The sequence below is a fragment of the Podarcis melisellensis genome, assembly GCF_964234715.1.
Source record: "Podarcis melisellensis genome assembly, chromosome: 12".
Lineage (NCBI taxonomy): Eukaryota > Metazoa > Chordata > Lepidosauria > Squamata > Lacertidae > Podarcis > Podarcis melisellensis.
Genome location: NC_138544.1, coordinates 9,825,871 through 9,851,884, shown reverse-complemented (window position 1 = coordinate 9,851,884; position 26,014 = coordinate 9,825,871). Strand labels below are relative to the sequence as shown.

The following is a 26,014-nucleotide window of genomic DNA, read 5'->3' as shown; positions in this document are numbered from 1 at the left end:
AATCATACTAATTCTAAAACATCTCTTCTAGTGTAGTGTGTATTGTTGTTAATGTCACATTGTACATATTATCTCTTTGGGACTATCAGGACTGAAGTTCTTTGGCATTTGAGGGTGTGAAAAATGAATTCAAGATCTCTTAGTGCTGTTGCCACTCTCTACTGTAAATCTACTCTGATGGTATATGTATATAATGTTAATGTACTAGTTTTTAAAATCTGTGCTAGGTGTTTCACAAGCCTTGTTTAATCGCGCAGTCATGACACTATTATTCTTGCTTTACCATTGAACGACGGAAACTGAAAAGTAGTGAGTATCCCCAAGCCAAATAATGAATCTTTAGCCAAGCAGGAATCTCAAAGATGGCATCCACTAACACACACTGCCCTTTGCGCCGTGACTAAACACATTAAGGCTGCAATCCTGCACTACTTCCTTGGGAGTAGGCACAATTAATCAATAATTGAAGAAAGTTTATTTTAATCCTTCTCTTCATCCGCCAAAAAGGAAAGTCTCCCAGAGCAGCTTACAAATCACCAAAGAAAGTCCCTGTCCTCTATCTTGCAATAAAATAAGACATTACACTGAAGGCAGGCGAGAAAGAATCCACATTGAAGTGGCTATGTATAGGATTGCACTGTACGTGGATATATCGGACAATTAGATGGTTAAATGTGCTTATTCAACTGTGCATAGGTAGGTTATGCTTAGAGATGTCTTAGAGCAGTGCTGGGGGGCCTTGATTTGTTGCAGGACCACATTCCCTTCTGGGCAACAGGGTCTTAATGGTGGGTGAGAGCAGAGGCAAGAGTGGGCAGGACAATGGATGTAAATGCTAGTTTCTCCATCATCCCACCCAGGCAAACAAGAAACACCGTCAGTTCAAGTACACATTCCAGCAGGCAAAAACACTCAGAGTGCAAAGCACTCTGGGATGTGTACCTGTGGCCTGTGGAGGGCATGAGGCCTAGAAACAAAGACGTAATTAAAAAGGTAAAGGGACCCCTGACCATTAGGTCCAGTCGTGACCAACTCTGGGGTTGCAGTGCTCATCTCGCTTTATTGGCCGAGGGAGCCAGCATAGTGCAGGACTAAGCTGCTTCTGGCAAAGCAGAGCAGCCCACGGAAATGCTGTTTACCTTCCCGCTGGAGTGGTACCTATTTATCTACTTGCACTTTGACGTGCTTTCGAACTGCTAGGTTGGCAGGAGCAGGGACCGAGCAATGGGAGCTCACTCCGTCGCGGGGATTCGAACCGCCGACCTTCTGATCGGCAAGCTCTAGGCTCTGTGGTTTAACCCACAGTGCCACCCACGTCCCTAAAGACGTAATTAGGGGAGTGCAAACTGGGCAGTCGCCCTGGGCAGGTAATTTGAGGAGTCAGTGTCTCCCCCCAAAAGTTTGGACAAGGCCCTAGAGCCAGCTGCTGCCAGAATGGTCTCATGGGTTGTTGGTGGGGAGGTGGAAATAAACTTGCTGCATCAGCCAAGGACATTTCCTGCCCCCACTCTGAAAGAGGAGCTGGGCCATGTTCAGCAGAACCTCTCTGAGGCAGAGAATGAGAAAGCACGCTGGCAAAGCCGGGGATAGAAGGGAGGGGAGTTGTGTTCAGAACAGGTATCGCCGCTACTTCTTTCCACATTCTCTTGTGCACCTCTGCTGCTCTCCTCGCACTCATCCATCTTCACTGCAAAAGCAAGCTTTTCACTGAGCCTTCCTTCCCCACACATAGGCTGTTCCTGCTAAGAAGAGCTTTTTCATCCTCTGCACCTTTGCTTGTGTCCCACCCTCTTGCTGCCGCGATGGGGTTGTAATGCACGTGTTTGGTGCTGTGTCCTCTGGGAAGTACGCTTTACTCATGATGTAAACCCTGCAGAGCTCAAAATGGAGGGATGTATGATCACAGCTTCCTATATTCACATACATGTTTTATTATTGAAGGTGGAGCAATGGCAGATTTCTTCTGCCCGGGGCAGCAGACACCATAAATACAACACTGGTGAGAGAGAGCGGGGGGCTGCATTCGACCCCCAGGCCTAAAGTTCCCCACCCTTCTCTTAGAGAAGCAACCTTTACAATGTTTTGAGCACTGAAGGCTGTGTGTGTCTTGTTTTGTGTATTAAACAAATCCTAGTGAAAATGGGTTTTGCCATATGGCTGCTGTCAGAAGGACCTAAAATAGTATCTGTAACATGTATATACAGTGCAGTTTGTGAACATCCCAATGATATCGTCATAATCTGGATCACATGTGCCTGGAGCAATACTTTGGTAGTTTTCTGGCAAAAGGGGGCTAAGAAGGAGTCCCTCTGTTCATGGTGTTCATGGCCCCATGGCTTGTTCCAAGGAAGGAAAACTAGCAATATAATTAGGGATGCATTGGGCAAGACTGTCCGTACGTGTCTTAGAGCCTGACAACCCATTTACAAATATAGCACATTTGTATAGAATGACTTATGCGAGACTTGTGTAGTGGGCACTTATAAGTGGAAGAAACCAGAGGCCCTGCAATGCTTCGGTACTTGTGGAGTATTTCTGAAGGCCATGGTGACAGCATGGTACTAAAATTTGTAAATCACTCTTGACAATGGGTTATCTTTTCCTAAGCCACTTAGACTTGAGGGAGCGGGATTTTACTGTTTTGTGGCATGGACATTTATATGAATAGATTAAAAAGCCTCAGAATCTGCCCCAGGGCTAAAGTCAAAGCTAAGTCTGCTAGTCTGCAAAGGCCAGTAAAATCCTTTATCTTAAAGGAAAGCAGAATTCAGGCCTGGGATTTTGGGCTGACATTTGCCTCCAAAGCTAAATCTAGAAGAGGAAGGGGGGCCTGGGCCTTCCAAAATAGACTTGTTATTTGCAAAAGGCTCTAGATTGAGATAATGAAAGCAGCAAACCTATTTTAATTACACTCCTGGGTTACATGGCTGGCAGAGGTGTGCGACTGCTGTGCTTTGTCTTTTAAGCACCATAGGCTCATTAAGAAATTAAAACAGTGGTGAGCCTTTCATACAGCAACTCTCCCTCTGGGGATGCTTTAAATTTTCTGACTGTCTGCATAGTGATACGGATCATAAAAGTTCAGAGAATTACCTCAATAAGATGACAGCCTCGTCCATTTACACGGGAAATCTAATGCTCCCTTTTTCCTCGGAGGCACTCATTGAAAATCCATGCACAGCTCATTTCTCTGGCCATTTAACAATGTGTCTCATGTTTGCCCTGATTAAGGGGGGGGGAGACACCCTGTCTTTGTAGCAGATATAACATGGAGGATCATATAATTGCAGTAAAGAGGCCCCAGAGCTTGTGGTAATAGGGTGGTTCATCTGATGTGTGCTGCCGTTGGAAAAAAAAGCCCTGTATGTATGTTCTCGGGGGATAGTAAAGAGGCTTTCAAGGAGTACACAAGATGTAGTATGAAAGCTAATGAGGAACAGCAAAAGCATGGAGGAAAAACTGTTTCATACTTCTGCTTCTTCCACTATACCCTGCTAGTTTTTTCCTGAAACGTGGAAGTACTTTGAATAAGTTTCATCCTGCCTTTCCATTTTGCCCCTGTCCTTTCCTTACCATACTGATATCTAGGCTACCTAAAAATAGGAAGCTGCAACGGCATGCAGGGTTGAGCATGCAGAACAGGGGTCGGCAACCTAAAGTCCATAGGGCACAAGCAGCCCACGGGGGCTGTTTAACCGGCCCCCGAACTAAACTGCCGCTCGGCGAGTCCCCGCGCGCTACACTAAACCAGTTCTGGGACTTGCTTCCATGGCACCAGAAATCATGGGCACACGCACTCACACACAATCCTGCCCACGGAGATATCTCTGCTGGAGTGAACCGGCCCAGGTGAGGCAAACCTTGCCGACCCCTGATGCAGAAGAACCAGTGTGGTTCAAATGCAGTTCCGATTGGCTTGTGTCTCACTGCTTCCTCCTAAATGGCATCAGTAATACACTTTGTGGCGAGCAAAGAATGTTCTTAAGACTGAAACTGGTGGAGAACTGTCCTAGTTCCAACTTCATCTTTCTTCTATACTCAGACCAGTGTAGTGGTGAACCTTGGGGTCTCACACTTCAGCGGCGCCAAAATTCAGGGCCCCTCGCCTTCCATTCTACATCATAGTTGCAGCATAGTTAGTTTGGCTTAGTGTTACATCCCAAAGTGGCCATAGTGACACTGAAACAAATTATATGCACAGGTATTTAGAATGGATATGTACCAAGCTAGAATGTATCTAAAGGCTAGTGGCATGCGGTCAGTGGACTAGTCCCCTAAATGTCCCTGGTAAATTAGAATATTAAAGCCTGTCACCTCCAAACCCAAGAAGCTTCTGCCCGACTTAGGGAGGGAAGCATGATGCTCATGTGTGTGTGTGTGTGTGTGTGTGTGTGTGTGTGTGTGTGTGTCCCATTGCGCTTGCAAGCTGGGTCCTCTGTCCCTAACTATTCCCCTATGAAAAAATTCACTGCACACCACTGCAGAAGACCACCTTAAATCAGGATTTTCTATACACCGTCCCATATGCTCTCATATAATCCAATCACACATTACCCTCCATACATAAGAAAACACTAACACCCATGTTAGCGTCACAAGCGAAACATTGTGATGACATTAAACAGTTCCAAGAAAGGTACCCCATTGTATTGTTTAAATACAGGAGCGCTGTGGAAGTATGCACATGAATGAGAGGTGGGAAGATTATTTAAATCTGGATACTGCCATCTTCTAAAATAGATAGCCAGAGAACCAAGGACAGCTTTTTCACATAAGCACTGCTCATCATTTAATATGTGATGGTCTCTCTCTCTCTCTCAGCCTCTTTTTGTTTTCAATTATGCACAGTGCCATTCTATCAACTTTGTGGTGGCACTCAGAGAATAAGCTCACTTCAGGCAAATAAGAGTTTCTTCAGCAAGCAAATAGTGTGCTATTTCCATGTGAAAGTATATGAGTGTCATGGCGGCCCAATTTCTATTCATGAGTAGTTTGTTGTTCAATATACCTCACGACTCGGCGATCATCTGCTAGGCATCTCTCCATTGTGCGAGGAAATAGAAAGCAAACAAAATCACTGCAAATGTCACTCCACCGAGAGCTAATAACATTTCTCTGAAGACTTGTGTATGTACAGCACATCTGGCTGGGAGTACTGGATTGCCTCATATTAAAAAATATATCTCTGATTGATATTGTAAGGTCACTTCCCCCCAACCCAAAATAACCTCACCCTGATTGACAATTCAATTGAAAAGTCTGCATCTAGAACAGAAGTGTCACTTCAACTGTTGTTTTTCTGCCTAATCATTTTCTTTCTTCATCTGCCTCATTCTTTCTCTTGGTGATTTTCATTTTTAAAAATGCACATCTCAAACAAGGAATATTCAAGAAAACACAAAATACACCACAAATAATAATACCACAATCTAATGCACAAAGATGAAATCCAAAGCCTAAAATTATGACCCAGATACATTTTTCTAAGTGAGTAACTACATCTCCTGTCCTGAAGGAATCCCTGCTTCAACTTAAAATGTAAGTTTCTCCTAGGCATGTTATCAGTCTTCCACAAGAAGAAGAACAGGAGTTTGGATTTGATATCCCACTTTATCACTACCCAAAGGAGTCTCAAAGCAGCTAACATTCTCCTTTCCCTTCCTCCCCCAGAACAAACACTCTGTGAAGTGAGTGGGGCTGAGAGACTTTGGTGAAGTGTGACTAGCCCAAGGTCACCCAGCAGCTGCACATGGAGGAGCGGGGAATCGAACCCAGTTCCCCAGATTATGAGACTACCGCTCTTAACCACTACACCACACTGGCTCTCACAAGAAAGGAAGGAACCCAATAGAGCAGGCGTGGCCAAACTTGGCCCTCCAGATGTTTTGGGACTACAAATCCCATCATTCCTGGCCACTGATCCTGTCAGCTAGGGATGATGGGAGTTGTGTTCCCAAAACATCTGGAGGGCCAAGTTTGGCCATGCCTGCAATAGAGCAAAGACTGTACACTGGCTGTTGAGTTATCTTTGACTGATGGCTATTTTCTCCCCCTTTAATAGGTTTCTTTTCCCCCTGACATTGCAGGACCTGGGAAAGAAGTATGAGAGCCTATTCTGCAAACTAGGTTCGCCTTTCCTGAAGTGCAACTCTCATCTGAAACTATGTATTGTCGTTTCTGTCTTTCAGGTTACCAGTCTGTCTTACCTAATCAACAACAAGGGTTCCAAGGACTCATGGGAATGCAACAGCCTCCCCAAAGTCAGAACCTAATGAATAATCAACAGGGAAATCAGGTGCAAGGCATGATGGTCCAATACCCCACCATGTCGTCGTATCAGGTACAAAGCATCTATATCGAATGTCTTCATTTTGGGCATGTGGATTGCTAAAATAAAGGCTACTACCATTCCATAAGAAGGCCATATGTGTCCCTACATAAAATTATTTGAAGCTGAAAATTTGGGAGTAAAAATCACCACCACCGTACAATTCCTTCAAGTAATAAATTGGAAATCCAATTGATCTGTATAATTTTTTCCTGAAATATTTCCTGAAAGAGGAAATAACAGCAAAATTGAAACAAAACATACACATAAAAACATGCTATTACAAATATTGAAATATGCTTAATAAAATTATTGCAGTACAGAACAAGAACTGTGTTTCTAAATACTGTAGTTTCACATTTGCCACTCAACTTAGTTCATTTAACTTTAACTTAACCAAATATTATCTTTTCTGAAAGTGGGAAAGCAGCAAAATACCTGCCCTTTACCCCTTGTTTAAAACTCTGGTTTAGAGCCCAATGAATCTAATTGTAATTTTCAAATGATGTGTAAAAAGTATTATTTGACTGGCGGCTTTAATACCAACATTTGAGGGCCATTTATCTTATCAGCCCTATTTCAAGCCATTCTGTCAATGCCACATTTCCATTCTGCATTTTGACTGGGAGCTACAAAAGTTCATTCCATCAGATAAAACACCTTTCTTGCCCTTGTGCCACATTTGAGATACAGAACCATCAGCGCCTCCTCCTTTCATTTTTCATTGTATGGTGGGGAAAAACAGCCCTGCTGTTAATGATGTCAATCTACACAAGCAGTAAAAAGACAAGGGCGTCGGGTAATGGAGGTTAGGCATTCTCCATTTAGGATCTGATATTTTTTATCATTTAAATGTCAGAAGAAGTCAGAACATAATTTAATTCTCTGGGCTCCGCATGTTTCCTGGACCCCTCTCAAGTTCAAAATAACGGAGACTGAGGTATTGAAAAGGAATTTGTTGATTCTTCATTTGAGAACTCCACTAAAACATAGCGATGTGATATTCTGCTTTTACAGTTTTCCTGTTCAAGCAAGATCCCACCTCCCCAGACACTTCTTTCAGAAGTCAGAGGTGGAAAATATTGCACAATTTGTAAAGTAGAACCTAAATGGTTCATTTGTGTCTATGCTAACACTCAGTAGGGTGAGGATCTTGTTTCCTGATCTCCTAAACAATAAAATTCAAGACAAATCCATAAGCATAGAACCATCACCTGTGTGGCTCTTTCTCATCCAAGGAGAGAACTGCACCAATTCCATTTAGAACACTCTACCAGTTCACTAGGGACGCGGGTGGCGCTGTGGGTTAAACCACAGAGCCTAGGACTTGCTGATCAGAAGGTCGGCGGTTCGAATCCCCGTGACAGGCTGAGCTCCCATTGCTCGGCCCCAGCTCCTGCCAACCTAGCAGTTCGAAAGCACGTCAAAGTGCAAGTAGATAAATAGGTACCGCTCCAGCGGAAAGATAAAAGGCTTTTCTGTGTGCTGCTCTGGTTCACCAGAAGCGGCTTAGTCATGCTGGCCACATGACCCGGAAGCTGTACGCCGGCTCCCTCGGCCAATAAAGCGAGATGAGCGCCGCAACCCCAGAGTCAGCCACGACTGGACCTAATAGTCAGGGGTCCCCTTTACCTTTACCAGTTCACTAAACTGATGTCTAGTCCAGTATTCTGATTTTAAAGCCATATTCTAAGTGAATGAAAGTCTTTTCCACTTCAGTGGGGCTATAAGAGGGGCTATTCCAGAACTAATTAGTCCTGGATTGAACTCTTATGAAAAGAGAACTGAGTTATTACAACTATACATACTGGACTACATTTTAATCAGCTCAGCTCAGCACTATATATCAATACACGTTCAGTTTCCCGTCTCTTCTGCTTCCCTCTCCCTACCTGTCAGCCCAAGCATACGGGAAACAATATGTTCACTTCTTAAATTATTCAGCTACTGGTGAACTAGCATGCACCCCAGTATAAAGACTTGGCATTTCATATTTCTGGAACAGACATGAGTCAAAGGTGGAGACCAATTATGAAAGAAAACAAGACAGAAGGAAAGAAAGCTTGTTCGGAATTTTAGAGATGAGTATGAAGACCCTAAATTTGCTTCTTGTCTTTTAGGTGCCAATGACCCAGGGTTCTCAAGGACTGCCACAACAGTCGTATCAACAGCCACTCATGCTACCTAATCAATCAGGTCAAGGAACACTTACAGCCACTGGAATGCCTGTTTACTGTAATGTCATACCTCCGTCCCCACAGAATAATCTCCGATTGATTGCACAACACTGTCCTTCTAATAATGTTCCACCAGTTATCTCTGCCAACTGCAGGACAAACTGTGCGAATATTAACAATGCTGGATGGCAGGTCAAGTACTGAAACTGTGAATCCTTAGTACCAATATATAAAAGGTAGCTGGGTTTTTTTGTTTTTGTTTTTTAATGACAACTATCTCATGGCCTTCAAACGAAATGAGGAACACAACAAGAGTTATCAGTTGAGGGCATAGAGTCAGTGCTGCTGGAAATATGTAAAAACAACAACAAAATGTAATAAGTTGTTCTCGCTGGTTAATGGTGCATATTTTTGTCATGTCTGCTAGGTCTGCCTTTATAGCTTAGCTAGTGACATGAAAACATTGAGGTAAGATTTTTTCCTACCACTGAACACCACTGTGTAGATTATAATATCCCTAATTCAGATTAGTTTTGTACTTTGTGTTGAGTTTGTGAAGCGAAAAGTATTTAAAAAAATATAATAAAACCACATTGTACCAAAGTTGTAATGGACATTTAAAAAAAAAGCTGAATGGAAGGAATAATTTATATACACTATAGAGTTTTTTATGGATATCTACTGTATTGTAGTGTTAAATCACAATAAAGCTACTTGACCTCATGAAGAAAGGTCAGCTTTCTACTATCTGCTTGACTATTTCTTTCACGCCTTTCCACTTAGGCTTCTTGATTAACTAGAAATATGAAATATAGCTATCAGTAAAACACCTTGGGACACAGGTGGCGCTGTGGGTTAAAGCCTCAGCGCCTAGGACTTGCTGATCGAAAGGTCGGCGGTTCGAATCCCTGTGGCGGGGTGCGCTCCCGCTGCTCGGTCCCAGCGCCTGCCAACCTAGCAGTTCGAAAGCACCTCCGGGTGCAAGTAGATAAATAGGGACCGCTTACCAGCGGGAAGGTAAACGGCGTTTCCGTGTGCAGCTCTGGCTCGCCAGAGCAGTGATGTCACACTGGCCATGTGACCCGGAAGTGTCTCCGGACAGCGCTGGCCCCTGGCCTCTTAAGTGAGATGGGCGCACAACCCCAGAGTCTGTCAAGACTGGCCCGTACGGGCAGGGGTACCTTTACCTTTACCTTTAAAACACCTTGCTATTCTTTTGCTGATAAAACTACATTGATATGAGATTCAAAGGCAAATACAAATTCCTTTGTATTTTGAAACAAATGCACAGATCTTGCCAGTACTGCTTCTCATGTTGATTTTGAGAGAGACACTCTGGGGATTTTGGGGAGAGATGCCTTTACCTGAAGAACTGATGAAATCTCATGCACAGGAGAAAAGTTGCTCAGTATTCTGCTTCTACTTCCCTTCCAGTCATGTCTAACAGTTCTGAGATATATCAATATGTTAGAAACCTCGTCGTCACACAAATCAGATTAGGTGGTAAAAGCTGTGCCTCAGTTTTATGCTGCAGGCAGGAGGGGTTCAAGTGAATGAATTTCCTCTATTTAAAAAGTGGGTGGGTGAGAGAAGGCAAGGTTATAATTATACCCTGAAATCACAGTAGAGAATTGGGGGTTCTCCATTCACGCAGAGCAAGTATGAGGTCCAGTATCCCTGCCTGACATTCCACATGAACAAGCCAGATACCCAGAACCTGCTCCACAATCTTCTGCAACATACGTGGATTCTTCGGCAAACTGTACATTCAGGGTCCTCTGGAAGTAGAAAGTCTGCAAACCACTGTGCTGTCTGATATAAAACCTAATCCTACTGTGAGTGATGCTTGTTTCCATTGATGGGGGTGTGGGGAGAGAGACACTTGCCATGTCACAATGACAATTCAAGTGCCAAATGTAATGCAGAGCAAGGACTGTACTCCTGCCAAAGTAAACAGCACCACGGGGGCAGGGAGAGAGAATGTGGTTGCAAGTACACATATTCCTTCTGCAAAGTCACATTGTCTGCCTCAACTCTCAAGCGAAGAGGTACACTACTTTGAAAGGAAAAGAGCTATTGAGATTACTTCACACACACACCATTTTTCTAAAGGATATGTGATTGGGGAGGGGTTTGTTAAAGGTAAAGTAGGAAGCTTGGGGTTTGGATAGGGGCAAGTCCCAATTAGTTCCCTGCTCAGCCATGAAACTCTGCGACTTGGACTTTGGCATAGGATTTCCATGAAGGTGAGAATGTATATATGCGTACTCTGAAGTCGGCCCCATTGAATTTATTGTAGGTTATTCCCAGGTAAAGGGACGCGGGTGGCGCTGTGGGTAAAACCTCAGTGCCTAGGACTTGCCGATCGTATGGTTCGAAAGCACTCTTAAGTGCAAGTAGATAAATAGGTACCGCTTTATAGCAGGAAGGTAAACGGCGTTTCCGTGTGCTGTGCTGGTTCGCCAGAGCAGCTTCATCACACTGGCCACGTGACCCGGAAGTGTCTTCGGACAGCGCTGGCCCCCAGCCTCTTAAGTGAGATGGGCGCACAACCCTAGAGTCGGACACGACTGGCCCGTACGGGCAGGGGTACCTTTACCTTTATTCCCAGGTATACCCAGGGGGTATACAGAGCCAGCCCAATACGTTCTCCTGCTTGAGACAGAATTACAAAAGGCACTTTTCCTCCCCAATTAAAGCTGGCTAGTTTAGCACCTCCTAAAATCTCATGGTGCAACTGCCCCAGCAACAACAAACATGTCTCTCCCATATTGGTCTCTATGGCCACTGCTACCAAACTTCCCAATAGTTTGACTTCACCCCCCCATAGGCACACTCCTGCATTGCCTCCCGAGACAGATGAATGCCAAGAACAACAACAACATACCCTTCAACATTCCTCAGATGAAAACAGGTGTCATGACCGAGGAATCAGCTTCACCTGTTGAGCAGCAGCCTGAAGGAGGAGAAGGCAGAGAGACTCCCCCTGCTTCTTGCTCCTGATGGAAAGCAGCTCGTTCCAGTTTTCTTAAGCAGAGTTTCCAGCCTCAGTCAGTTGCTGGAAACAATATTTGTCATTCCTGGCCAGACCGTGCTGCTCGTGACCTTGGACTCACGGCTTTCTTGACCCCTGGAATATCTGACTACATAAACCGAGATATTCCTCACCTTAGGACCGGACTGAACCTTGAATACACACTCTGCCTCCAGGCATGTCCGTCCCCGTCCCCCATCCCCCCGAAAACTTGGCTGGTTGTGCATCCGTGAGGGTGATGAATTGAAGACAGTGTTTCGGACACAATATGGGCACTTTGAGTACACCGTAATGCCCTTCAGCTTGACCAACGCACCCACAGGCTGACCCACAGTCTTCGGTGCTCTTCCCCTGTGGGTACTACTCCTAAAAACTTCAACCACCAGAGCGGAATTATGGCATTTGGGACAAAAAACAATTGGCTATCAACGTGGCCTTTGAGACATGGTGTCATTTGTTGCAAGGGACCCATTATCCAGCTGAAGTTCAGGCGGGCCATGGGAACCTAGAACACCTCCAGTCAGCCAAGAACCTGAGTCACCACCAGATTCACTAGTCCCAGTTCTTCTTCCTCTTCGATTTTATTGTCACCTATATTTCCAGCAGCTAGAACCAGCGAAGCTGGAGTATGAGTGGTCTGACGATGCATTACATATGGCCACGATCATGCCTCCTGCCATCTTTGCTATGGGCCAAGTTCATGGAAACTTTCTGTGGGAGCTGCAAGAGGAGCAACAGCAGGATACCTATGTGCAGCACCAGCAGCAAAAATTGTCTGACCGGACTGGACACACTCCTCGCTATTGAACAGTGCACCAGCACCTGCTGCAGTTTTGGAACAGTTATTATGTCCCCCAGGTCCACTGCGGGTAACTGTTCTGCGGTTACGCAATGACAGTCTTCCGGCAGGCTACTTCAGATGCTTCAAAACTCTTCATTTGGTGGCCTCATCTTTGGGTCGAGGTGGAGCAATATGTGGCCTCCTGCCCTGTCTGTTGTCGGGCTAAAGACATCCCCGGCAAGCCGACAGGACACCTTCTACCTTTACCAATACCTAAACAGCCCTGGTAGACCATTTCCCTGGACTTTATCATGGACCTGCCTCAATCCCAAGGCGCGACTACCATTTTGGTAGTGGTGGGTACCTTGACCAAGATGGTCATTTTGTCCCTAACACTGGCCTCCCCTTGGCCCAAGAAACTGCTGACCTCTTCTTGAGGGAGCTGTTCCACTTGCACGGCCTGCCGCAGCATCGTATGTCTGATAGAGGACCACAATTAACTGTGCACTTTGGGTGGGTCCTTCTGAAGGGTTTGGGGGTGCAGCTCCATCTCTCCTCTGCCTACCACCCTCAATCGGATGGGCAAACAGAGCGCATAAATGGGATCCTGGAACAGTATCTGCAGTGCTTTGTCAACTTCCATCAGGACAACTGGATCTCGCTCCTGGTGGCTGAATTCTCTTGTAACAATGCTCTCCACACTTCAACATTCCTGTACCTGTTCTTCGCCAACTATGGGTTCCACCCCTGCTTCTCCCTGCCGTCATCTCCTTCCACACTTTGGTGGCAGATCAGTTTTTGCAGGAGCTGCAGACCATCCACCAGGTTTTCCACAAGCAGCTCCAACAAGCAATGGATGATTACAAGCATTTCACTGTCCAACATTGGCAAGCTGTGGGCCCTCTGGCTTGGTCTGGCTCTCCACCCGGCATCTGCCCATCCAGAACAGTTCATGGAAACTGTTGCCCTGCTTCCTTCCCCCTTTCCTGTGGAGGTTGTGATCAACCAGATGGCCTACCTGGTCAAGCTCCCAGCTTCCTACAAGGTACACTCGGTCTTCCACCATGCCTTGCTCGTCCTTGTGGCCCCTGTCAGTGTACACCAACCAGATGCTCCCCCTCCACTGCCCATCCCGGTGGAAGGGGAACCAGAATTGGAAGTGGCACAAATTTTGGACTCCCGTCAATGGCAACAGCGCTTCCAGTATTTGGAAGACTCAAAGAGCTATGGCCCTGAGGAACACTCATGGGAAGATGCCTTGCATGTCCCTGGTTGGTCCGGCAGTTCCACCATTGGTACCCCCATAAGCTGGCACCGAGCCAGCGGGTTGGGGGGCGCTTTGGGGTGGGGAATCAGCTTCACCTGAAGGAACCAAAGGCAGGCTGACTCCCCCTGCTGCTGATCAGCCTTCTTGCTCCTGATGTGAAGCATCTGCATCCAGCTTTCTTAAACAGGGTCTCCAGCCTCAGTCAGTTGCTGGATACCACATTTGTCGTTCCTGGCCAGACCTTGCTGCTTTTTGCTTCTCGTGACCGTGGACTCTCAGCTTTCTGACCCTCTTTACCCCACATCCCCCCACCCCGAGCATTTCCTATCAGAAAAAGGGCGAGTGGAACCATCACACCAATGAGACAGAGCACACACACCCTCCACTGTCTAGAGAAAACCCCTTAACCCCAATTTTATTCTATTCTTTGGTAAATTTACAAAAAGAGAAACACAAATTTTAGAAAGGGGGAGATTAGACGCAAATGCACAATATATATTATATTAATTGCGCTCTGTGCCCCCTTTTTTCCTGTCCTGGACCTCAGTGGCAGCAGCCTCACCTCCTCCTCGCCCATTCTCCAGCAACTGCGATGAGCTGCCCAAGGGAGGCAGCCAGCAGCAGTGGCCATGGAGAGGCAACGGGATGCTCCCTCGCAGCCACAGCAGTCGTCTCTCAGGACAAGTGCCGCCTCATCCTCCCCCCTGAGCTCAGCGGCAGCAACACTGGCAGGGGAATTAGGGACATTCCATGATCAAATCCGAAGCCAGAATGGCTTTCGTAATTCCAGAACTGTCCCTGGAAAGTCAGGACACTTGGAGGGTGTGGCGATCACACAGGGTCCCCGGACATTTCACCGTCTATTGATCCCTGTGCCACTACTTTATTTCTCGCTGCCACCACCCAGGTCCTACCTGGGACACTCCTGAGTCCAGTCAGGGTTAAATTGGAACATAAACTTCTGTTTACTTATTGCAGTATAACAAGCGTGTGGTTTCATAAACGGTATCAGTCCATTACAGTCATGGGGTGCCTATCCAGATCTATAACTTCCGCTACCTGCTCTCACTCCCTGAACCACCTCTCAAATATTTACTTGTCTTCCTAGCTCCTAACTGTTCCTGACTCAGCTTATTTTGCTACACTAACTCAACCTACCCACAAACTCTATCCCAATTCACTCCCACTCCAACCAACCACCCAACTCCCAACGAACTCCTCCCTTTGCTCCTCCCAGAGCTGGTTTTATAGTCCCTCTGACTCCACCCCCTGGGTTCTGATTGGGTAACTTGTTTAACTATTTCACCTCCAGCACTCTCATATGTTAACGTCACAGAGGGTATGAAACAAATCCCAGTAGTCTCCCTCCCAGCACTTTCAGGAAGAGAGAGTGCCTAGAAGGGGTGCTTAACATTTTCTCCAATCACCAATTCTTAGCCCAAAATTGCTCTGTGCTACACACACACACAGAGAGAGAGAGAGAGAGTTTCAAACACATACAGTGGTGCCTCGCAAGAAGAAAATAATCCGTTCCGCGAGTCTCTTCGTCTAGCGGTTTTTTCGTCTTGCGAAGCAACCCTATTAGCGGCTTAGCGCTATTAGCGGCTTAGCAGCTTAGTGGCTATTAAAGGCTTAGCGGCTAAAAGGCTATTAGCGGCTTAGCAGCTTAGAAAAAGGGGGGGAGCGGAAAAAATCGCAAGACTCGCAAGACGTTTTCGTCTTGCGAAGCAAGCCCATAGGGAAATTCATCTTGCGAAGCGCATCAAAAAACGGAAAACCCTTTCGTCTAGCGGGTTTTTCGTCTTGCGAGGCATTCGTCTTGTGGGGCACCACTGTAAATTTGAAACTGCTGGGGAGGAGCTGCTTGAGGGTGGAGGAACTAGGAGCACAGAAACAATATACAGGAAAATGATTAAGCCTAGACACGCCTCCTCAGCTCCAAATATCCTCCTTCCAGTTTTGTGTGTGTAAAAAAGGGTCCCCAGGCTCCAATTACACATGTTTGCATGTAATGTGTAGTTTGGGCCTAATTAGAAAGCAGCCTAGTATTTTCCTCATATTTCCACACAAGGAGATTATTACTCAGTGCTTTCCTTTCTTACTTAAATTTTTTGCAGAACACATACAAAACTTTAATCAAGATTTGTTAACTAATTTTCACAGCTATGCTTATGTCTGTTCAGTCTCTAAGGGCCAAACCTATTTTTATGTTGGACCAAGTATCAAATTGCACTTGCTGAGGAGAGGTGGAGGGGAATGGAGGAAGAGAGAGAGAATCTCTTGGGAGCTTAAAAAAATGGAGGTGGAAGTGACCCCTTTAAAACTGCAAAGCCAGCATAAAACCCTCTACTCCAGGCAATAAAAGGGCAATAAAAGCTAAGGGCAATGCAATAACAAAGTGAAACACTTTACAAAGTATAAATAATCCACACTGAACTGTACTAAAGAAGTCTCCCGAGACCCACTTAAAAAAGACCCTCTCTGTTATGGTTCTTCCCCTCAGGATATTTGGCATGGTCAAAAGTCACCAAAAATTGTATTACTGCTTCTTTCCTTTGCTTTTTTAAAATGCAGAATGAATTGCAACAGTCATAAAACAGGCAGAACTTGCTACTTTGGCTTGCAGCATTTCCATGATGGCAGTCTCCTGGGAGAGATTTGAGTAAGCGACATAGGCAATTTGAAAACCTATTGACTCACATTTTCATTAGGCTGATCCAGTTTGAGAGGGCAGAGGTTGCTTTTGATATTTTCTCACTCTTGTTGATCTAACTAGATGTAATCATTTTTCCAGAGCTCCTGTTTGTTTGTTTGTTTGTTTCTGATTTGTTCTGGTTTGTTCTGGTTTCTGATTTGATCCCGGAATATCCCACTGTTCCTTAGGACATCCCTACTTTCATTGGAGAAATGTTGAAGGGTATGGAGTTTTCTTATCCCTAATCCGTCAGAAAGCAATCCTTTAAAGGGAAGTTGTTGTTGTTGTTTTTTAATGTTTGATGTTTTCTTATGTTTTTATATATGTTGGAAGCTGCCCAGAGCGGCTGGGGCAACCAGTAAGATGTGTGGGGTATAAATAGTAAAATTATCATTGTGGAATTGGGACGTCCCTATTTTCATCCGAGAAATGTTGGCGGGTATGTGACTGATGAAGGAAGGGAAGACCTGTGAGGGTGGAAGGCTGGGAAGAAATGGAATTGGCCAGGTGAGAGCTGAGAGGGTCCATACCCTTTTGTGTGAGAAAAGGGTTAAGATCTACCCCTGATATAGAGCTCTTTAATGTATTTTATTTTTCTCTGTCTGTCTTTCCCCTCCTATTTTCTTTCCTTGTTCTCTTCCTCCCTCTCTCTCGTTTTTTCTTCTCTGCTTTTATCTAGATTAGTTTGGTTTTTATTCTATTGTATGTTGAAGACTTTCAATAAAAACTCAGACTCTCCAAGTGTCCCTATTTTCCAGGGACAGTCCCAGATTTATAGAAGCTGTCCTGGTTTCTGATTTGATCCCATAATGTTCTGCTTTTCCTTAGGATGTCCCTATGGCAGAACGTCTCTATTTTCAGTGCTCATGGAGTTACATGACTCCTGAGCCAAGGAGATGAGTAATTATACAACCTTTAAAAGACATCTGAAGGCAGCCCTGTAGTGGGAAGGTTTTTTAATGTTAAATGTTTGATTATGTTTTTATATATTCTGGAAGCCAGAATATAGGCTGGAGCAACCTATTTAGATAGTTGGGGTATAAATAAAATTACTACTAGTAGTATTAAATAGGACATCCCTACTTTCATAGAAGAAACGTTGGAGGGTATGGGATGGCTGAACCATTGCCACATAGATAGAGCGATGAAGTTGCAATGGGCAAGTCAAAGCCCACAAATTGTTCTTCCTAAACGGCCTTGGTCCAGTATACCTGAAGGAGCGTCTCCACCCCCATCATTCTGCCCAGACACTGAGGTCCAGTGCCGAGGGTCTTCTAGCGGTTCCCTTGCTGCGAGAAGTGAGGTTACAGGGAACCAGGCAGAGGGCCTTCTCGGTAGTGGCCCCCGCCCTGTGGAACGCCCTCCCACTAGATGTCAAAGAGGAAAAAAACTACCAGACTTTTAGAAGACATCTGAAGGCAGCCCTGTTCAGGGAAGCTTTTAATGTTTAACAGACCATTGTATTTTAATATTTTGTTGGAAGCCGCCCAGAGTGGCTGGGGAAACCCACCCAGATGGGTGGGGTATAAATAATAATAATAATAATAATAATAATAATAATAATAATAATAATAATAATAATAATTCTTCCTGTGATAACACTCTCCAAGTCAGGTGGTTTAAAGCAGCCATAATTTCCGTACCAGAACTTTGCATGTGATGTCCTGGCTCTTAACTAGACTACTGTAGTACACATTACATTAGGCTGCCCTTGAAAATGATTTAAGAACTGCTGGCACAGAACATAGCAGCAATGCCAAATTTAGGTACTTCCCCACACACAGGGCACTGAGCTCAGAAGACGCAAAATTGAGAATATCCATTTGAGGGTGTCAAATGCTTGGCTTTCACAGGGCACCATATTACAAGAGATTACCAAAATCTGCCCCTGACGGCAGCAGACGTCTTGGCAAGTGCAGGCAGGAGAAGGAATCGGGGGACCAGCCAAGATACAAGGCAGAGCAATAAGAGACAGAAGAGCAGCTGTGACAAAACATTAGCATTGGTGTGTCAGCAATGTGCTTTCGTCACAGTGAAACTTCTGGCCAGACAGGACAGATAATGTGAGCACACACACGAGAGGCACGATTGCCCAGAGTAGGGCAAAGACTGTGGCAGCAAAGCTCAACAATCCCAAATCTGGAGTCCATAATCTAAAATAATATCCCAGTCAAGAGGACAGGAATGGCACCTGGCACTCTGTCAGCTAAGCTTATAAACGATGACGTAAGGAGATGGCATTCTTTCCCGCTCACCCTCTCCAAACATAGTTTCTGTGTCGCCTCCAGCCAAAGCCCCATAAACAATGTTGGGTGAGAGTTTTACTCAGAGTACAGCCATTGAAATTAATGGACCTAACTTTAGTCAAGCTCATTAATTTCAGTGGGTCAACTCTGAGTAAAACAGTCGAACATCACCTTTCAGCTTCCCAAGTTTGTCTCCACCTGGCTGTTACAGACAACTCTTTCTACGTAGTGTATGATATATCATAGTGTAGGCATATCATATAGTGGTACCTCTGGATGCGAACGGGATCCATTCCAGAGCCCCGTTCGCATCCTGAGCAGAACGCAACACACGTCTGCGCATGCACGGGTCACAATTCGCCGCTTCTGCGCATGCACGTGACATCATTTTGAGTGTCTGCGCATGTGCGAGTGGCGAAACCTGGAAGTAACCTATTCCGTTACTTCCGGGTTGCCGCGGAATGCAACCTGAAAACACTTAGCCTGAAGCATATTTAACCCAAGGTATGACTGTAGTAGATTTATCGTCCATGTGACTGAGCATGCATCCCATTTCAGGGGGCCCTATCCATTCACCTAAACGAACGCGACGGAGTGCTTTCCGTTTCTAATAAATTATGCACATAGAAAGATAAAAAGAAAACACTTCTCTTCATCTAAAAATGAACATCATTTAAAGAAACAAAATGAAAGAAAAATTAGTCATAGAAATTATAAATGTTTTCTTCAACATTTCTACCACACACAAATTGTTTGTAGTCACATCTCTGAGGTAATGATATATATACTCAGGGACTCGTCAACCACACGGAGCCCCACTTCTACATTTACTACAGGTACCTCCAAATCTGCCACCGTCTACGTTACACGTTTAGAATCTTCTGCTAAGTTCTCCTGATATTAGATTTTCAAAGAACTACTGCTTTTGTTAAAAACACATATTGCCCCAAACCCACTGACAAATCCACTTATCCAGAATCCACCATTGATGGATAAGCTCAACGCACATAAATCAGTTTACATGTGGGACACCTTCTCACACTTAAGGCACTTCCCCACAGTCACCAAATGCATAACCAGTGGAGAATGTGTGCATCAGGCATACCCACAACTTCCACACATGCTTTTAATGTGCTGAGAGGCCATTTTTGGACAAGAAGCAGCTCTAGTCAAGGGCTAGGGAACCTGTGGGCCGTCGCCACTGACCATTGGCTGTGTTGGGTGGAGCTTATGGGAGTTGGAGTCTAGCAGTATCTGTTCCCCATGCATGCTCTTGTCTAGGAGAGCAGTCACTAAGGCTTGGTTCACACATGCATGCTCCTGGCAGGATGCCTAACTGCAACATCAAATGATGACTGACATGTGTGAATGTCCTATCACAGATCTAGCACCCCTCTCAAACCTTTGAAGGTATCCAAAATTACCTCAAACAGAATGCTTCCAGCTTTAGATTAGATAGGTGGAGGATCCAAAAGTCGCTAGTAATGGTCAATTTGGCTCACACATGTCATTTTAGGTGATGTGTAATGAAGTACTATATATGACATGATATATTGGTGAAAGTCTCAGATTATGCCACCAGACTGAGAGATTCCAGAAATATATATTTCGTAGGTCTAAGAATGGCCAAAAATATGAGTCTCCCTAACATACCTGACTCACAGGCCTAGCTGGTATCTGGGACTCAGAAAATGTCATTTACTGTCAGTGACTGACTCAACAGATGTACATTCCTGTCAGTCACTTTTTTGTTTACATCTACCCTTGGTTTGCAACTGGCTTGTACTGACAGTCTTAGGTAGGCAACTATGTGACCTTACGACCGCTCAGAGATGGCTTTCGCATGGAAGCATCTGTCACAAATCCAGCCGGGATAAAATAAGTCCGCAGCTCTTGCCAGGCTGATGATACTTGAGACAACATTTGTTCCCAAGTCACGCACATTCTGGACTCTTGTTCTCATGTGGGGAATGGGGAGAAATATATTTGATGAGACAGCACTGGGCCATCATACCTCAGCTGTGAGACTTCTTTGGCCACCTTCCAGGGCTAATATATGGTAAAGGATTAGAATACACATAATGGGCGCAGCTCAACTTTGAGGTGATAGGATCTTCCTACATAAAGCATGTGGGGCAGCTCTGTGGTATTGTTTTCTCTGATCTAATACAGTTTCCCTTGGGAAACGCCAATGGATTAGCAAGTCCTAGAATGCTTACAGCTGACCCACCCACAGAGGGAATCTCTAGTGTGCAGGGAATGTGGGATCGGACTCGAGACTGATTTTCATGGAGATGTCATACATCACTTGCTGTCTTTAACATAGAAATACCAAGACAGGCAGAGCCAATCAGAATAAAGCAATTGGAACAGAAATTAGAAGCAAACTATTCCCCCCCAGTACTTCTAGCACTCTTGTTTCACACACACACACACACACACACACACACTCAGGCAACTGATGGTCATCTCAGAGATGAGAAAAGCAACAGCCTGACCATTACTTTGTATATATTGTTCTCGGATGAAAGTAAATGACAATCTCCGACAAAATCTCGAATTGTTCCTATTGCTAGCATGCCCTGGGTTTAATGCACAGATTAAAACTTGGCCAGTTTTTCGTCCCCAAATATCACATCAAACATTAAACAAGCAAGCCAGAATCTGCTGGTCCAATACAGGCCCGGCATCAGCATTTGCTTGCTGGCAGCTGCTGGAGCTCCAATGCCCTGGCTCATTACACCAGGCAGCTGGGACTGGGAGCCATCCATCATTTTAATTATGCCCACAATGCCTCTGGCATAGCACTGCTCCAGGGCATTGTGAGAAATGAACACAGCAGCCCCTGCAAACGATGGCTGGTAAGCAGGCCTATGTACAAGGGGGAACCACGGGAGGGCACTTTGCTGCAGACCACCTGAAACTAGAGGGTCCCGGTTCAAATCCTGTTCACAAAAGCATTTCCACAGTCCTAGGATCCTAAACCTCGTCTAGCAACAAAGGGATGCGTGTGGCGCTGTGGTCTAAACCACAGAGCCTAGGGCTTGCCAATCAGAAGGTTGGCGGTTCGAATCCCAGCGACGGGGTGAGCTCCCATTTCTCGGTCCCTGCTCCTGCCAACCTAGCAGTTTGAAAGCACGTCAAAGTGCAAGTAGATAAATAGGCACCGCTCCGGCGAGAAGGTAAACAGCGTTTCCGTGTGCTGCTCTGGTTCACCAGAAGCGGCCTAGTCATGCTGGCCACATGACCCAGAAGCTGTACGCCAGCTCCCTTGGCCAATAAAGCGAGATGAGCACCACAACCCCAGAGTCGGCCACGACTGGACCTAATAGTCAGGGGTCCCTCTACCTCTCTAATCAACAAAACCCTCTAAGCAGTTTATATAAAACAAAAGGAGGACATAAGGAGAGCCCTGTTAGTCAGGCCCAAGGCCAAATGCGGTCCAGCCTCCTATTTTTACAGAGTTGCCTGGAGGAAGTCTTTATTTGTGCAGCTGGTTCTTCCTGTCCAAGTGCAGAACCTTACATTTGTCCCTACTGAAGTTCATTTTGTTAGCTTTGGCCCAGTTCTCTAATCTGTTAAGGTCATCTTCAATAGCACACGGCACCATCACAAAGCATTTCAACAGTGGCCATATTTGGAGACTAGCAAATAGATGTTGCTTGTGGTTTTCCTCTCCAAGTTAGCGGGAAGGGTATTTGAGTAGCCATCCCTGGCAGCTATAAAGTGATCATAACTGCCAGAAATATTGGGTTACATCCTGTGAGGTGCTGAGATGTGCTTGCAATGTACGGTGCACAGCAAAAAGCTGTGGTTGCAAATATCCCAAACTACTGTATACTGCAATGTGTGCAAACTGCAAATTGTGGAATTGATTTGTGTATCGGTTCATTTCTCTTGCAACACACAAACCAATGTTCATCACAAAATGTTCAGAAAATTCTATTGACTTAAAGTGATCAATGTGTGTGTGTATATATTTTTAAAATGTGCTGCGTTATGGCACTTTATACATAGAATTGCATTTTATATGTACTTATAATGCCCAAATTATGAAGGATTATTCAATAATCAAAATGATTATTCTAATAAGCTGAATTGGTTATTGCATAGCTTGTCCTTCTAGTTTACTGGGGTGTAGACCTATTGCACACGTTACATTAAAACCACCAGGTAAAGGTAATAAACCTGCTTCTGTGTTACTTATTACAAATCACAATACAGTATTCACAGATCAGTTCCTTGATCTAAAGCACCATTCCCATTCTCAGATATGATAGGGGAAAGTCTAAAAAGGAAAAACTGTTTTAAGAATCCACTACATTGAAAACTAGGCATTTTCCAAAATGGTTCTACAGCCATCATGTGTGTAACATATCTACAGCCACTTAAAAGGGGACCTTCTCATCCAATTTTACCATTTTCTTATCAATAACGTCAGTAAGCACCCCATAAGGGACGCGGGCGGCGCTATGGGTTAAACCACAGAGCCTAGGGCTTGCCGATCAAAAGGTCGGCGGTTCGAATCCCCACGACAGGGTGAGCTCCCGTTGCTCGGTCCCTGCTCCTGCCCACCTAGCAGTTCAAAAGCACGTCAAAGTGCAAGTAGATAAATAGGTACCGCTCCAGCGGGAAGGTAAACAGCGTTTCTGTGCGCTGCTCTGGTTCGCCAGAAGCGGCTTAGTCATGCTGGCCACATGACCTGGAAGCTGTACACCGGCTCCCTTGGCCAATAAAGCGAGATGAGCGCCGCAGCCCCAGAGTCAGCCACGACTGGACCTAATGGTCAGGGGTCCCTTTACCTTTAAGCACCCCATATTTTAAAAGACTCAAAACTAAAAGTGTCCTGATCCCCTGGCCTACCTGCCAAAACCAAGTCCAGAATCTGAGGGTCAGTCAGCATCTGCAAAGTCCACAGTCCGAGATTCAAAGGCCAAAGGTCAGAAAATGAGGTTCAGGGTCAATGCAATTCCGAAGTCAAGATGCAGTCCTGTGTCACACCCAAAGAAGACACCCATGGCGGTCCAGGAGTATTCAAGGCAAGGTCCTTCAACATGAGCAGTTGAACAGACACAGCACCTCAACTCTGCTTCCCCTTTGTGCTTTGCCTGCTGATTGCAGCATCTGGGCTTGATGAGACAGGTGACCCTCACCTGCTCTCAGCTTGCTCCACCTGAGGAATCACAGGTCTCCTTCCCCACCTGGGGAACTAGGCTGCCGGCCCTGGTCTGGAGTACCCTCCCTACGTCTCAGGACCTGCTGTGTTCATGGGGACGGGGCCCTCTCTGGCTTTGGCGAGGGGTCCTGCTGCTCAACTTCCTGTGCACTGGCCCCTAGCCCCTCATCATCCTCTGTCACCCCGTGACAACCTCTAGGGGGGAAGTGGGGCAGATTGATGCAGAAAAATTCAATCTCATATTTTATGTATCAAAAATGAGTCAAATAATAAATTTTTTTGGCTTGATGCATGGCATAACTAATGGATATTATAAAAGCAGTCAGAAGAACCATTAAAGTTAGAAGATAATGAGCATACAATGACTTCAGTAAAAAAAAGGCTTTTGTATCATTCTAAGGGGCACTTTGATACATTGGACAGGGCACTTTGATACAAATCGTAAATTGTATGAGAATGGTAATTATTTGCAAAAATTTCATGGAAAAAAAAATATTGTGAGAGATCATAATCAGCCTTACAATTTGTTACTTAAAATCTAAATTATGCATAAAAACTAACAGTGTTTCACACATATCATAGACTTTATGGCAGGTTTTCTTAACAAAACATCAAAACTTATATTAGTCTTTCCTCAAACACCTATCCATTTTAAAAAAACTTTGGAAAAACTTAAAAAGTGTAAGAACTCACATTAGGTAGTAAAAAAATAGTAATTTAAACAAAATGCTTATAAAAAATAAGATAATTACTTAATGTTTAGCTTCTACTGCACATTATATCTACTTAGGTCAATAGAAAAAGTATAAAGAGATGGTGTTCAAGATGTGCTCTTTGGGAAATTTGGTTTTGGCAATGGCAAAACAACATCCTTGAAATCAGCGCTTGCCTTACCTTCTACAATGGGGAAGACAAACACACAAGATCCTGGTTTTTTCCTGAGATATGACACTTGATAAATGGTCATATTATATTTAGAAATGACTTTGGCCACGTAATAAACAACAGTTTTGTTCTTTTCAAATTTAATGAGTTTAGAGATTTCATGCAAACTTGTATGTTGGGGCACTATTGTACACAAACGGGGCACTTTTTATATGTCTCAAAGTGCCCCAACGGACATTTTCAAAAAAACCTAACAATTATTAATAAAACCACTGAACTTATTTAAAAATCACGTGTAATCCTGATTACTTACCTTTGGTATTTTGAAATCTTAACTAAATGACGTAAAACAGCGTTGGAACACTTTTACATGTCACGTAATTTTTTAGTTGGCTGTCCTAAAAACACACCTACTCTTGTCAAACGCCAACGGCTAATTGGCGGGTGGCGCGGTTGCAACTGTTGTACTCACACATGTTTAGGCACGTTTTCGTGATGTCGCGACACGAATAACATTTCCCGATATTGAAATATTGTTGGTGTATCAATGTGCCCCGTGCATCAATGTACCCTACCTTCCCCCTCCCCTCCCCCCTCTCCAGCTCCCAAAGTTCTGCCAGTTCATGACCAATATAAATTGACAGGTTCTCCTTGGAACTTCATGGCTGCCAAAGCGTGTTCTCCAATAAATGAGAGCACGTGTTGCGGTGTGGGCCGCCGGGCCAGGCCTCTGGTTGCCAGGCAGGTTAATAGTTGTTGCCTGGCATTGCGATTGGATAACCGGGTTGCTGGGGCAAATTGTATGTTGCAAATTGGGTGGGTGGGACCATAGTCTTTAAATATCAGTGCACTCTGGTTTCTCTTTCTCTTTGCGGAGTGCATCGGATCACCCGCCCGCCTGCCCGCCCTCTTTTCCGGTTGACCTTGCTTTGCCTGTCATGGGGTCGTCTGCTTTGGAGCAGGGGCCTAGTAGGAATTTTGCCATTTGGTGATTGGCTGTGCCATTTGGTTTTTGCCTACTACTCAGCAATTCGTCACAACTTGTAAGGTTGTGGTTAGGCATTGGTTATAATATGCTGGTGGTGGAGGGGTCAGGCTAGGCCGTGCCTGAAGGGAATTCCGTTAAAGGAATCCTGGGGCTTGCCATGATTTCGTCCAATCCCTGTCATGGGACCAGGGCCGCCCAATCCCTGTCAGGGGAATCCTTGTCATAGGACCGGGCCGGCAAGCTTTCGGGGAGCTGCTGGGGTGAGCGGCGTGGGTCCGACGCTTAGCTCAAATGATCCCCAAGTTAGACTTTCCCTTCTACTGGCTACCAATCGGACCTTGGGATGTCAGTTCTGTCCCAGGCGGGGGGACAGATAGTCATAACCAATGTCTAAACAACCACTCACTGATTTTGTATTTTAATAAAGTTGTGGCCAA

At 45.0% G+C, this 26,014-nt stretch overlaps 2 protein-coding genes across 32 annotated transcripts in view; one reads left to right on the top strand and one right to left on the bottom strand.

Annotated features, from left to right (window-relative positions):
• ARPP21 (cAMP regulated phosphoprotein 21) overlaps window positions 1–9,252 on the top strand; it is a 237,674-nt gene extending 228,422 nt beyond the window's left edge. For all 21 annotated transcript variants that reach the window (XM_081931048.1, XM_081931049.1, XM_081931050.1 and 18 more), the window contains 2 exons: window positions 6,189–6,340; window positions 8,449–9,252. In XM_081931048.1, coding sequence (XP_081787174.1) covers window positions 6,189–6,340; window positions 8,449–8,709 — 413 coding nt within the window. In that variant the 3' untranslated portion in view covers window positions 8,710–9,252. The remainder of the gene's footprint in view (window positions 1–6,188; window positions 6,341–8,448) is intronic.
• Window positions 1–26,014, bottom strand: part of LOC309380939 (uncharacterized protein) — an 89,428-nt gene that overhangs the window by 26,706 nt on the left and 36,708 nt on the right. The gene's annotated exons all lie outside the window — the stretch shown is intronic.